Source organism: Monocercomonoides exilis (assembly GCF_001643675.1).
Source record: "Monocercomonoides exilis strain PA203 chromosome Unknown scaffold48-729018, whole genome shotgun sequence".
Classification (NCBI taxonomy): domain Eukaryota; phylum Preaxostyla; order Oxymonadida; family Polymastigidae; genus Monocercomonoides; species Monocercomonoides exilis.
The window spans coordinates 613,366-626,748 of NW_027150593.1; the positions used below are offsets into that span (position 1 = coordinate 613,366).

General features: G+C 39.6%; 2 protein-coding genes across 2 annotated transcripts; one reads left to right on the forward strand and one right to left on the reverse strand.

Moving 5' to 3' along the window:
* Positions 1-1,015: 1,015 nt before the first annotated feature.
* Positions 1,016-9,724, forward strand: MONOS_8846 (uncharacterized protein; the record flags this gene model as incomplete). The annotated part of the gene is made up of 3 exons (XM_067879291.1): positions 1,016-1,028; positions 1,164-8,272; positions 8,765-9,724. 3 exons carry the CDS (start codon positions 1,016-1,018, stop codon positions 9,722-9,724), a joined length of 8,082 nt encoding a protein of 2,693 aa, XP_067721288.1.
* A 1,452-nt stretch (positions 9,725-11,176) lies between these two features.
* On the reverse strand, positions 11,177-12,838 carry MONOS_18145 (uncharacterized protein; the record flags this gene model as incomplete). Its single annotated transcript, XM_067871135.1, has 5 exons — positions 12,732-12,838; positions 12,591-12,618; positions 12,350-12,522; positions 11,399-12,053; positions 11,177-11,208 (listed from the first exon to the last, which is right to left on the reverse strand). The coding sequence occupies exons 1-5, from the start codon at positions 12,732-12,734 to the stop codon at positions 11,177-11,179; spliced, it is 891 nt and encodes a 296-aa protein (XP_067721289.1). The 5' UTR covers positions 12,735-12,838.
* Positions 12,839-13,383: the final 545 nt, after the last annotated feature.

Consider the following 13,383-nt stretch of genomic DNA (forward strand, 5'->3'; position numbering starts at 1 on the left):
GCTTCTTCTTCTTCTGAATGCTTCTTCAACAGAAAATGATTTGTCGCACAGAAATCGGAATAAATCAATTGCCACCAATAATTTTGCAGATCGCTCATTCAACAACGAAAAATCAAAATCTCACTTTCTGTCAAATCAAGATGATGTGTTGCCAGATTACTTCACACATCACATGGAACACATTGAACCCCACACAATGATTTCAACTGCTCTGTCTTTGCACAATGCTTCTGTTCATTTGATGCACACAACAATGATTCCAAACCTTCAAAATGGTTTTGCCTTCATTGATGACTTTTCAGTTTTTATTGCACGTTCCTGTTGTGTTGTGATTGCGCAAAGCTCTCATCCGCTGTTGAGCTCTGATGGTGGAGATATCATTCTTGGTTGTCTAAATATTTCATTTTCATGCAACAATCATCATCTTCTATCACTCGTAAAAACACTTCATGGGAGCCCTTCGTTTTCGCAACATCATGGCTCAATTGCACTGCTGTCAACAACACTGTCATCTTTTGCTTTCTCATCACATCCACTTGTTGGAAATCACCTCGCAAATGCTATTTCCATCGATAATTGCAACTTTCACAATGTTTCGAACACAGAAAATGGATATAGAAATGACTTCATATCACATGTCGATTCAACAATCTCTTGTAGTGTATTTTCAGAAGTAACTTCGCCTTTTGATGGGGGGATTGTGCAGGGAATTCACCTTTGCAAAAAGTTTTCTGCTTTGAACTGCACATACACTCGCTATCACACTTCCAAATATTCACAATCTTACACAGAAATGCTTGATTTATCATCTCAAAATGATATTCTTTTCTATGACTGCTTTTTTTCTGTGAATGACAGTTATGCAATATCATTTACGAATTCACATAACATAACCTTCAGAAATTGTGTTTTTCAAAATTGCGAAACAAAATCAATTGCAGGAGGATATTCATCTTTTTTGCAAGTTATTGAAACAACATTTTGCAACATATCTTCACCAATTAATGGCGCTTTCATGGCAGTTGACGGTATTACGAATATTACTATTGAGGATTGCACATGCTTCACCATTCATGCACAAAGAAATGGAGGAGCAGTTCATATTAACAGAGGCTCTTCATGTGAAATATTACAAACATTATTTCAGAATTGTTCTGATTCAGCTTCTTCTGAAGGATATGGCGGAGGAGCTGTTTGGATTGGAGATACAGGACCAAATCTGATTTCTGACTGCCAATTTTCGAATTGCTCCACAAATGAAAAAGGTGGTGCAATTCTTTTCTCAGATGACGGTGAATCTTTTCCGTTTCTTTCTTCGTTTGTCAAATTCTGCTTTTTCGACAACAACACAGCGGCTGTTGATGGACATGATGTGGGCATTCTGAAAAACTGGATACAGTTGTTAACCCAAGGTTCTTTCGTGGAATGCAGAACAATGACAAACAGAACTCAAAGGGTTATGCATGGATCAAATGATGTCAGCGGCTGGATCAAGCTTGGCTTTTTTGACAAATTCTATGTGAACTCTGTCGATGGAATTGACCACTATGCATGTGGTCTGAATCAGAGAAAATGCAAATCCATCTCTTTTGTGACAAATGTCATCGATCCTGACAAAAGCTCGCAAACAAACATTTCGGTGGATCCATCTTCATACATCGAGAGCAACTGCAATTTCAGCACAAGGAATATTGAACTGACAAACTCTGGAAGCGCAAAAGCCACAATCATATCGTCCATTTCTTCTGGTTCATTGTTTTCCGTTTCAACAGGCTCATTAAAAGTCTCATCATTCGATTTTGTTCACAACACAACAAAATCGTCGACAGAAACTTCATTATTCTCTCTCACATCCCACGGATCGTTGCAACTTCGAATGTGCTCCATTTCAGCTGATTCTGCACACAGTGAGCAAGAGCCATTGAAGGAATCCCTATTTATATTAAGTGCGGGCGACACAATGATTGACTCGACAGTAATTTCTGGATTTCATTTCTTCTCCAAAGCTGCCATCACTTTCACAGATAGCTGTGAGATAAGTCTCGCCAACTCATCGATTTCTGGAATTTCTCGAAAAACAGGGAATGGAGGAGGGATTGAAGGTGTTGTTGGTGCTGGAAAAAGTCTGGTTGTTGAAGGAGGTGAACTTTCAGAATGCAGTTCTGAATGCGGCAATGGAGGTGGAATCGCTTTGAGAATGCAAGCTGAATCTTCTTTCAGAATGGAAAAACCAGAAAATGAGACTGCAGGATCCTCACTTGTTTCGTGCTCTTCTCACATGTCTGGAGGAAATGGCGGTCTTGGAGGAGGAGTATATTTATATGCAGAAGACAACAGTGTGCCAGACATTGCTTTCATGAAAACAGTCTTCTCAGATTGTTCGGCTGAAAATGGACAAAATATTTTTGTGAATTGCCACGATCTGTCGCTGACCATCCAAAAAGAGAAAATAGAAATTATTAATGGCATTTCAGACTCTGCACAGCTGGAAGGATACGAGAGATCAACAACAAATGAAACATTTCCAATTCCATTGGACACATATCTCAGAGTCTTCACATCTCCTGCATTCATTGCCGGAGCAGATGGCCACGATTACACTGCGTGCGGCTTTTCGGATTATCCATGCTCCACCATCGAATATGCAGTTTCACTGAGATTTCGAAATGAAAAGAGGCAAATATGCTTTCTTCAACCATTTTTGCTTGATCATGCACTTGTTGTTGACACACAACCTTCCGACTTCACAGCAATGCCAGAAGAATCACAAATCAAAATAGCTCAAGATATACGCGATGCCAGAGAAAACATTATCCAAACAAAAACAGATTGCTCTGTTCAAAGCATTTGCTTCTCTCTTCCTTCATCTTTCCTCAATTCAATAAGCACTGCGTTTCATTGCTGCGATAAAAACCTGTCCCTCGAAAAATGCTCGTTTGCTTCAGATTCCAATGCAATTGATGTTTCGCTTGCAACTGCCTCAAAAGGATGCATAAACATCAGAAATATGGTTTTGACGGGGCTGTGTTTCAGTTCTCGTTCTGCACTTGCGATTGAAGGAGACGAATCGAGGTGCATTTGCGAGAATCTGATCTGGACAGACATTGCTGTTCGATCATCAAGTCCAGCAATAAAAGTTTCAGAAGGATCTGCTTTGGAAATATGTAATTCGGAGATCAGTGAGCTGAACATAGGATCCAGCAGCTTTATTGGGTTGAAAGAATCAACAACCATAAGCATCATGAGCACGTCTTTCAAAAGTGTCAAAAAGCAAGCCGGAAATGGAGGTGTGATTCATGGCATAATTGGAGCAGGAAAATCATCAACATTATGGAATTGCACAGTGGACCAATGCTTGTGCACAGATGCAAACTTCGTTGCAGGCGGAGCCATTCATGCAGAAGTGAAAAGCGCAGGCTCATTCGTGCTCTCGAACAACACACTGAATGGATGCTGTGTGCACAAAGACACTGGAGTTGGAGGAGCTGTTTATTTGAAGTTACCAGAAGCTGGGGTGTCATACTCCATGAAGCAGCTTTTCTTTTTGGACAATCAAGCTTCATTGGGGAACGATGTATATTTGATATGCCCAAATCCACGAGATATCATCACCAGCCAGCGATGGGAAGGATCTGCCAAAGAGGATGAAGACAACAAATACAAATGGGTCGTGGATTCAGAGGTTAATCCACTCATCAATGTTTCGATCCTGTATTATCTGTTTCCCCCCAAAATCAGCACAGTCTTCATCAAAAACGGTGGAAGCAGCAATGTCATGTGCGGAGATGACCTGGAGCCCTGCGGAGATCTGATGTTTGGCTTCAGAAAAATGCGTTCAGATCAAACAGCCATCAATATTCTCGACTCATGCAGTTTAAACGATGTTCTGGACAGAAATGGATTGTCGCTCACAGTTCGTGGGATTTCTTCCACAAGTCGATCTTCACTCACGATTGACGCAAATGGGGGCTTTTCATTGAAAATCGAGATCCATTCTGCATCGCTGATGCTTTCATATTTGAGGTTCAATCTTCCGCAGGAGTCTTCTGTCGGGCAAATGATTTCCATTCAAGGCGGGAGTCTGTTTGTTGATGACTGCCTTATCGGAGGTGAATCTGGAACAAACACTTCAACGAATATGTGCATTATCAGAGGAAACAAAGGAGTGATTCAACTGACAAAAACGGAAATCGCTCATCTCTCATTTTCAGGTGACGGTGGAATAATATCCGTTTCAGAGGGTTCGGTTCATATTGAAAATTCAGACTGGTCATTCGCAGAAGCAAACGGACCCTTATTGAATGCTGCAAACTGCACAAACGTGATAATGGCTGGCAACTGTGCTTTTGACAGCTGCAAGTCCAGGGCTGCAGAAGGAGGCTTCACGAAATGCAGTCTTCACCCAGCAGGCATGCTGAGATTCGGAAATACAAGCATCACAAACAGTGGCATTGCTGATTGCACTGGAAAAGGAGGAGGAGTTTTCCTTTCTCTTCCTGAAGGTGCAAACAACGACTTCCTGTTCGAAAACATCACTTTCAGAAGCAACTCAGCAGAGTGCGCCAAAGACCTATTTCTGATTTGTGACAACTTGAATGCTTCTGTCAGCCCATCCAAGTTCTTGATGTCGTTGGTGACAGACGATGGTCAGAGATCAGCCGACTTGATGGGATGCGACCGCAGTTGCTTCAAGAACTCAAATCATGATCTGTACTTGTTCTTGATCCAGTTTCAGTCGCAAAGCATCATCATCTCTTCAGCAGGATTTGACATGATCGGCTGTGGAAGTGAAAGATATCCCTGCTGCTCATTCGCAAGAGGGTTTCAGAACATCCTGTCAGACGAGCAGCAAAAGAAAATCACCATTATCGATGGGGCTTCAGTTAACCACTCATATGATTTGTCATCATTTGAGGTGGCTTCATCAGATCCTTTGAATGGATGTTCTCTGACAATCAATCCAAATTCATCTGATGGAAGGGCGGATGATGTTATTTGCAGCCATGAAGCTTTGTCGTTTGAATCGATCTGCTTTTCGCTTCCGCTTTCTTTCATTTCTGGACAACTTGGATTGCTCCAATCTGCTCCTTCTCCTGATAAAGGATTGACAATCGAGAATTGCACATTTTCATTCTTCTCTTCTCTTTCTTCTCTTGACAGCGCATGCCAGTATTATCTCATTCGCTCCACTGGAGGTTTCGTTCATCTGAGTCTGTGCACATTCGATCCTCGCAGCTTCAGAGACGTTCCATTATTTATCAGATCTGATTTTTCTGCTGATAAATGCAATTTCACTGGAGGAAAAACATCTGGCAGCTCAGAAGGAGGTGTCGTTGCTTGCTATGTGTCCACACATTTTTCGTTGTCTTTTCAAGAATGCGAATTAGAATATTGTGGTTGCTCAGAAACACATGGAAGAGGAGGCTTCTTGTTTGCAGACTGCTCATCTTCAAATGAACCGCAACCTTTTTCTTTCAAGAATGTGACATTTCGAGGAAATAGTGCATATCTTGGAAAAAGTCTTTTCATTGCAGCCCGTGAATTGAATGGATCAGTCACAAGCACCACTTTCAACTTCAACTTCTCTTCTTTGGCTGATGATCCAAACGAATTTGTTGGGAGCGATCCTCTGAATGAAAACACAGATCTGTTCCGCTTTTTGATTGGGTATTCTTCAAACACAATATTCATTTCCAGCAAAGGAATGGATGTTACGAGATGTGGGAATGAGGACGACCCTTGCTCAACATTTTGGAAGGGGATGAACCAAATCAATCAAAGTTCTGCCCAAAAACAAATATTCATTGACAACACTTCTTTTGTGCAAAACATGTTTGATTTGTCCAACTACTCAGTTGCATCAACTCATTGTGCGCCAGATGAACCAACAAAGGCAAAACTTATTCTGGAGAAGCCTGGAGTGGATAATTTTGCAAATGGGTTCTTTTCAAGCTCTTGGAGTCTGTCATTCCTGCAAATCGACATTTTCCTTGATGTCACACTGGATGATGTGGATGGAATTGTTATTTGCAGCAAGAATGGGCAACTGTCCCTCGCACGATGCTCACTAAGCTCAGATGTTTCTGTCCGCTTCCAGAGCTTGATCTTCATTGAGATGCAAAGCGGTCCTTTGCTCATTTCCAACTTCGAAGTTCTTCATTTGACTTTCGAGTTGGAATTGATTTCCATTTGGAGCGGCAGTCCATGTGTTCTAAGCAAATGCATTTTGTCAAATATGGTGACAGACAAAGGGTTAATTCGTAGCATTGACAGCCATCTTCCAGAAAGAAATAACGTTCCAACAATAACGATCAGTGCTTCAACATTCCAAAAAGTGTCTTCTTCTTTGAACGGTGCTTGCATCCTGCAATGTTCCTCAATCTCCCCATCAGCCATGCAGATCAATGGTTCGACATTCGATATGTGCAGATCCGAATCATCAGAAAACGGTGGAGCCATGCTGTTCATGCTTGGAATTGGCGGTCGATTTGAAGTGAACAACAGCAGAATCACAAATTGTGAGTGCTCTCTTTCAAATGGGAAAGGCGGAGGTGTGTATTTGAAAACAGGGCAGGGATCTCTGGGTTTTGTTTTCAAAAACGACGAGTTCAAAGGAAACAGCGCTTGGAAAGGGAGAGACATATTTGTTGAGTGCTGGAGCATCGAAAGCCAGATCAATGAAGCTCAATTTCTCCTGGATCTTCGACCAGATGTGTTCAACCGTTTTGATGCAATCTTCGGATGTGACAATCAAAATCACAATCCGGTTGATCTGACGGATTATGTGACCGTCTACCAGCAAAGCACCATCGTTGTTTCATCATTGCAAGAGAGAAACGGATCAAATGGGCGGCAATGCGGGAAAGTGGATCAACCATGTCTGACTGTTGGGCGCGGGCTGGAGCATCTTGTGATTGACTTCGCTGCAAGGCTTCTGATCGGTGGCCTCAGCGAAATAGACAACGAATGCAACATCACAAACACGGAAATCAAATCTCTTTCACGAGAGAAGGCAAACATCACTTTTCGTTCTGCCCTCAGCATGACTCGCCAGTGCGTGATTTCAGCAGAAAATGAAGCGTCGATCGAAAGTGTGCGCTTCATCCTTCCCCTCACTTTTCCCTCGAGCCACGAAATATTATTTTCTGTTGTTGATGGAAGAGCTTCGCTTGTTTCATCTGAATTCTGCAGCGAGTCGGATAGCGGTTCAAACGCCCCAGTTCTTGTTTCTGCCACAAACTGTGAACTCGTTTTGGAGGAAATGACAATACAAAACTTGAATTCCCCAAGAACGATCGAATGCGAAGATGGAAATATCATGATCCACGGATTAGAGCTGGATTTTGTCTGTTCCTCCAAAAGCATGTTGCTGCTGAAGAAGTCAAACGGTTCAATAGAAAAATTGGGGGTTTCAAACTGCATTATGAATGGTGGGTCATTCGTCGAGCTTGTTAACTCATCACCAATGGAGTCATCGACGAAAATGGAATCATTTTCATTCAAAGATATCACCTTCGCAAACGTCTCTTCGTTGACATCTGCTTCATGCCTTGATTTCTGTGCACCTGAATGCAAACTCTCTCTGTCAAATTGCACTCTTTCCTGCTGCCCTTCAAACGCTGCTGAAGTTGGCAGTTTGTCTGCATTCTCATGTTGCAACAAGCTCATCGTAGAGTCCTGCCTTTTTCAAGGCAGCATCAATGATGAAAATGCTTATGACCCGCAAAATGGAAACAGTCAACTTGAAATTTGCAGTTGGAACGGATCGTTGGTGCACTTTGACAATTGCCTGGCAATCGTAAATGACACAACAGTTGAGCAGTCACCGTTTGGAGGGATTTCCTGTTCTGGTGGAAGTGTTTCTGTGGACGATGGAAGATTTTGCAACAACAATCCATCCATCCCTCAGTATCCATCTGCTCGAAGAAACATCATTTGCTCCAATGCGGGGGCACTGACAATTCTCAGCCTTAAAGGCGGAGACGGCTTGCTTCCAAATACGTCAATGTGGATCCTGAACAATGGATGCAACGTCTCTGGGATCGCAGAGGAAAGATCGTCTCCATTCTTTATTCCGCAACTGCATTCTGTGAAAACCAATGAATTGAAAAGCGATTTGACGCTTTCTTTCACCGGATCGCTTCTTCTGCCTTGCAATCTGTCGTTTCAGATAACCTCAAAAACAGGCAATGTCGAATATGTTCAAAAGCATCACTTTTCTGACAAAGGGTTTCTTTCGGAAAGCGAGGTTCAAGGGTTCGTCTCGTTGTCGGTTTTCAACGAAGCACCAAGTGACACCGACTTATTCGTTTCCATTCTGTATGGCAACCTTGACAGTCTTTCGTCTACTGAATCTATCCTCATCAAAAATAAATCAACATTCAATGAACACGAAAGCTTGACGAATAAAGGAACAAACACAATTTCGACTTTTCCGTTAATCATCATAATTGTATTTCTCTTGCTCTTTTTTATCGTCCTCCTCGGACTTATTGTGTTCGTCGTTCGGTGGAGGAAGGCAAAGAGACGAACAGAAGAACTGGAGGAGATTGTGAACGACACAGTGAAGAAGGATCCGAAGGCATTTGAGATGGTGACGATGGAGATGTCTCCAGAGGAGCAGTGGAGGAGAGAGGAGAGAGAGGCAGAGAAGAAAAATGAAGAGAGGATAAAAAAGAGAATATATGAGAAGAGCTTGGAACACTCGGAGTCATCAGAGCACCTTCTGTCTGAGAGTGGTTCCACTGAATACATTCTTGGAAAGGATTCAGACAAGATTCCAGAATGGGTATTGGAGAAGGTTGAGGAAGAGGATATAAGAAAGCAGACTCCATCACCTTCCATATCATCCACTTCAACAACTGATTCAGATTCAACATTTGTTCGAGGAGAGGATCTGTGTCCAACCACCTCGTCGATGTCGAATCTGGTGGATGCAATGGCCTGCTCATCGCCTCATGAAAAGCTGATTGTGGACCTGAGAGATTCGTTGTTTATGTTGTTGCATGGAAGGAATGCGAAGAAGGAGATGGCAATAGGCACCCTGCAGCAGAGAGAATATACAGCTGCCCAGATCCTGTTTTGGGTGGCGAATGGAGCACTTCACTCGTTTGAAGAAATGGAAATTCCACTTCAATCACTTTCTAACCTGAGTCCTTACATTGTGCTGTTCTCTGAACATATGGTCATTTGCGTTGTGATACATTCAGACTTTTTGCCCGATGATTCAGATTCTTCATCGATTTCTTCATCAACTGTTGCGACATCTGCAAGTGATGATGATGATGACTCTCTGCCATCATCTGCTTTTGAGGAAGAAGATGACTTCAAAAAAGAGTGCCTGAGGTGGAAGGCACCAGAGTTGATGACCAATAAGAAGATGGGCGCAACAAAGGAGTCTGTGGTATTTTCGATCGGAATGATGCTGTGGGAGTGCTTGACTCTAAAAATTCCGTTTGGGGAGTATGATGCCGAGGCAGCGGGGCAGAAGATTGCGAATGGAGAGAGGCCAAACTTGCATTGGATGGAGAATTCCTGCTTGGCAGAGCTGGCGAAGAAATGCCTGTCACAGCTTCCCGCTGACAGACCATCTCTCTTCAATTTGAAAAAGGAGCTATATCAGCGCTTCCCTCCAGGAGTCATGATTGTCACAGCATCCGATGCAATTGATTATGTTGAAGACACAAATGGGTATTTCTACGACAGCGGAGGCTCCACATGCTGAATGGCGCAAATCAATTCAACAAACATTGAGAGAGAATAAAAAATCACTTTTTATAAAGATAGAACAAACATCAATATCTTTGCCGAATCGTGCCTTCAGTTGAGAATAATTTCTTCGAATTTGAATGTGACAAATTTGTCATGAAAAGGATTGAAGAGAGTTGACAAACCTCGCGTGTGTATTCAAAAGGCCTTCACTGATGGATGATGCAAAGTTCTTTCCACAATAATAAGTAAATCACCATTTTTTTTCTTTTCATTTTGAGAGGAACTCCACAGGAAGTGAACTCTTTTGTTTGGTGCTTTCGCATTGTTCTTTGATGTTAGGTTCTTTGATGTTTGTCTGATTTTTTGTGAAAAATTATTCTTTCATCTCATTTGAAAGATTGAAAACACAATCAAAATTCGTTTCATTGCTCATCCCTGACAAATATATCTCGCACACTAGAAATTGAAAAGCTTGTTCAAATTTCAGATGCCATCATTCAGCAATCAGATTCAAATTGGAATATTCATTTTCATGTTTCAAATGTTTGATAAAATCAGAAAACAAAAACGACTTCAAACTTCTTTTTTCTTTTTGCCAAGAAGCTTTTTTCTCCCCTATATTTGCTCATTTGTCTGGTACGTTCCATAACTGCAAATTGGAATATTTAGAGCTGCACGAAATAAGAAAAATTCACATTTGCCAAAACAAAACTTGTTTCGATATTTCTCGATGTGTTGAATTGGTGCAAAAAGGAAAAAAAGAAAAAAAGAAAAAGAAGCGAAATCAACTCAGTGGCATATTTTCATGGAAGCAAATGACATCTTCAAAATTACTGAAAAACAAACGAATCAAATACAAATGAATCAATCATCAAAATTCTTCAGAGAAAAAAACAACAAAAAGAAAATCACTTTGAAAAAAGCAAAAATTAAAGTTTCGATAATGTATGCACGAAAAGGGAGACTTTCATCTCAGATATTTTCGAAGAAAGCCGGTAATTGGCATCATTCATTCTTTGGAGAGTATCGCACATCGCTTCAATGCCCGCAAGAAAATAATCTTACAGACTCAAGAAGTGTTCAATCTCCATTGATTGCAAAACAATAAAGACAAGATCTCTTTCATACCTCACAAAATACAAGCAACAATCATTTCCAAATTGATCATTCAACCATATTTCATAATTGGTGATTATTTTCTTTTTTGTTTTCAATCACATTCAATAATAAATTTCCATTTCTAATCAACAAAAAATTCAATGAAAAAAGATTTGTATCATTGTCAAAAATATTTCAAACGAAAGCAATTATTTTTATAAAAGGATAACACAATTGTTTTCTTAAAAAAAATTGTTCCTTTTTAACGAACATCCAAGCATTCAAACTTGTGCACTTCTATTGTTTTCTTCACCATTGATATGTTTCGAAATAAGTTGCAATCAATCGACACTCATTTTTCATTTGGCTAATTGTTTCGCACATGAAACGCTGAAAAAACTGAATAAATGAAATTTAGAAGTTTAAGAAAGCTATGTATTGACAATAAACTCCTCGTTCGAAATCCATCGAAAAAAGAAGAACAAGTCTTTTGTTCAATATTAAATGAAGTGGAAACAAGAAAAAACGTTTTTCTCACACACAAATAAAATAATCAAAAATAGAAGAAATAAAAAAAAAAACGGAAAACCCATTCCTTCAATCACACGATTGTGCAGTCCGATGATGGAATCTTCGTATCCTTCTTCTTCCAACTTTTCAAATATCTTTCTTTTCATTTCATTTCTTTTCTCTTTCTCTGTTTCATCTTGCTCCTTTTCCTTCAATCTTTTTGATATATTCATCAAGAAATACAAGCAATTACAAATAATTTTGTCGTCCACTGTTCCTCGCTGCATTTCCTCCAAAACAGCATCGACAGCTCCTTCTTTCAACAAGTCTTCAATTTTCACATCTCTATTTTCTGCTGCATTTCTCAAGGAGCGAATGCACTCAGAGCTAATATCTCTGCAATAATCCTTTGCTGCTCGATATGTCTGTATAATGCCTCCAAAAAGTATAGCAAGTTCTTCATTCTTCAATCGACAACTTTGAAAACAAATCCCAAGTGTTTCAACCCATCTCAACAATGCAAATTCTTCTTTCGCTTCTTCTTTGCTCATTTCCTCTCCTTTTTTTCTCTTCCAATCCATATTCCTTGTCAGCTCTTCCAGTTCAGTAATTGTTTCTCTTGCAAAATGCAGTTCATTCATAATCACTTCATTCAAGCTTTCATCATTGTCCAATCTGGAGATCAAAAACTCCCAAGCAGATTGATACACAAGTCGTGTCAGATTTCGACACTCCTGATGAAATAGGATGATTTCTTTAATCTCCTCATAAAAATATTCTTTTTTAATTTTCTATTTCAGAAAAAAATTAAGACTCATATGAAAAATAAAAATTGACAAAACATTATCAAACCTCCAGACAGCTAATATTTGCCAAAGCCAATAACGCCATTTCCACTTCTTTTTGTGTTTCCTCATTTCCCCCTTTGTTTGAAGCAGCTTTCAGAATGCAAGGCACACATGTCAAAATTAACTCCGAAGAAGCTCACCTGCTCAGCAAAAAATAGCATTCAAAAGATCAACAAGCAAACTTCATTTTCTTCATTTTTCTTTTCTTCAATCATTTCATGAATTTTGTTGAACATTTCTTCGTTGATAATAGAAAGCAATTCATCAGCATTCATTCCATCAACCACTTCATTCATTTCTCCGATTTTCTGTTCCTGCTCAGCGTCAGTGAATTGTTCCAACCCAGAAAACAATTCTTCAAATAAATAAAGAATAAATTAAATCGAAATAATCAAGAATTCAAATGCAATAATGAGCACAAACCATTGAATCTTGTTCTGGAAGATATCCTCTGTATTTTTGAAAGCATATTGCAGACAGAAAACAACGAAAATTCGTCATTTGATTTGAATTCAGATATCATTGGAAAGAAGAAATCGGTGCAAAATATTAACTCAAAGCAACCATGAAAATATAAGTTGTTATGCCATTCTACGTTGTTAGTGATATTTGACAAGGCGTTACAAAGAAAGAAAGAAAGAAAGAAAAAACGATAAATCTTTTTTTGTGTTTGCAGTAATGGAGATTCAGATCATCAGATTTGAAAGAACAAAAACATTCCTTGCTAAAAAATGAGAGATGGAGAACAAATATTTTCAACAGAGCAAGCGATATTTTAATGTGTGGCTGTGGATGGTAATGATGGAATTGAGCGAGATGATTTTTATGAAAAGCATCTTTGAAGGAAATTCAACTATTTTTAAAAATCAAAATATTTGCATGTGTGATTTTTTTATTGTTCCTGTTTGTGAAGAAGATGCTTTTATAAACCATCTTTTCAGAGTCCAAGAATCTGATTAATTTTAAAAATGTCCAATTCCTTTGTTTTTCTGAGCTGAGCATAAGAAGCGAGTTGAATTTCGAGAGACAACCAACAGATGGGAAATGCATATTTTATGTTTTCAATATGAACAGTTGATGAAAAACAAATGCGATTTCAAAGCATTTTGTTGAGAAGAAAAAAAGAAGAATGCAAACAATTGTGCTGCGCTTGGAAAGAATAAAATTCGGAGATATTTTTTTCAGGGGAAAAAAAATGGATGAAAACATAGAAAGA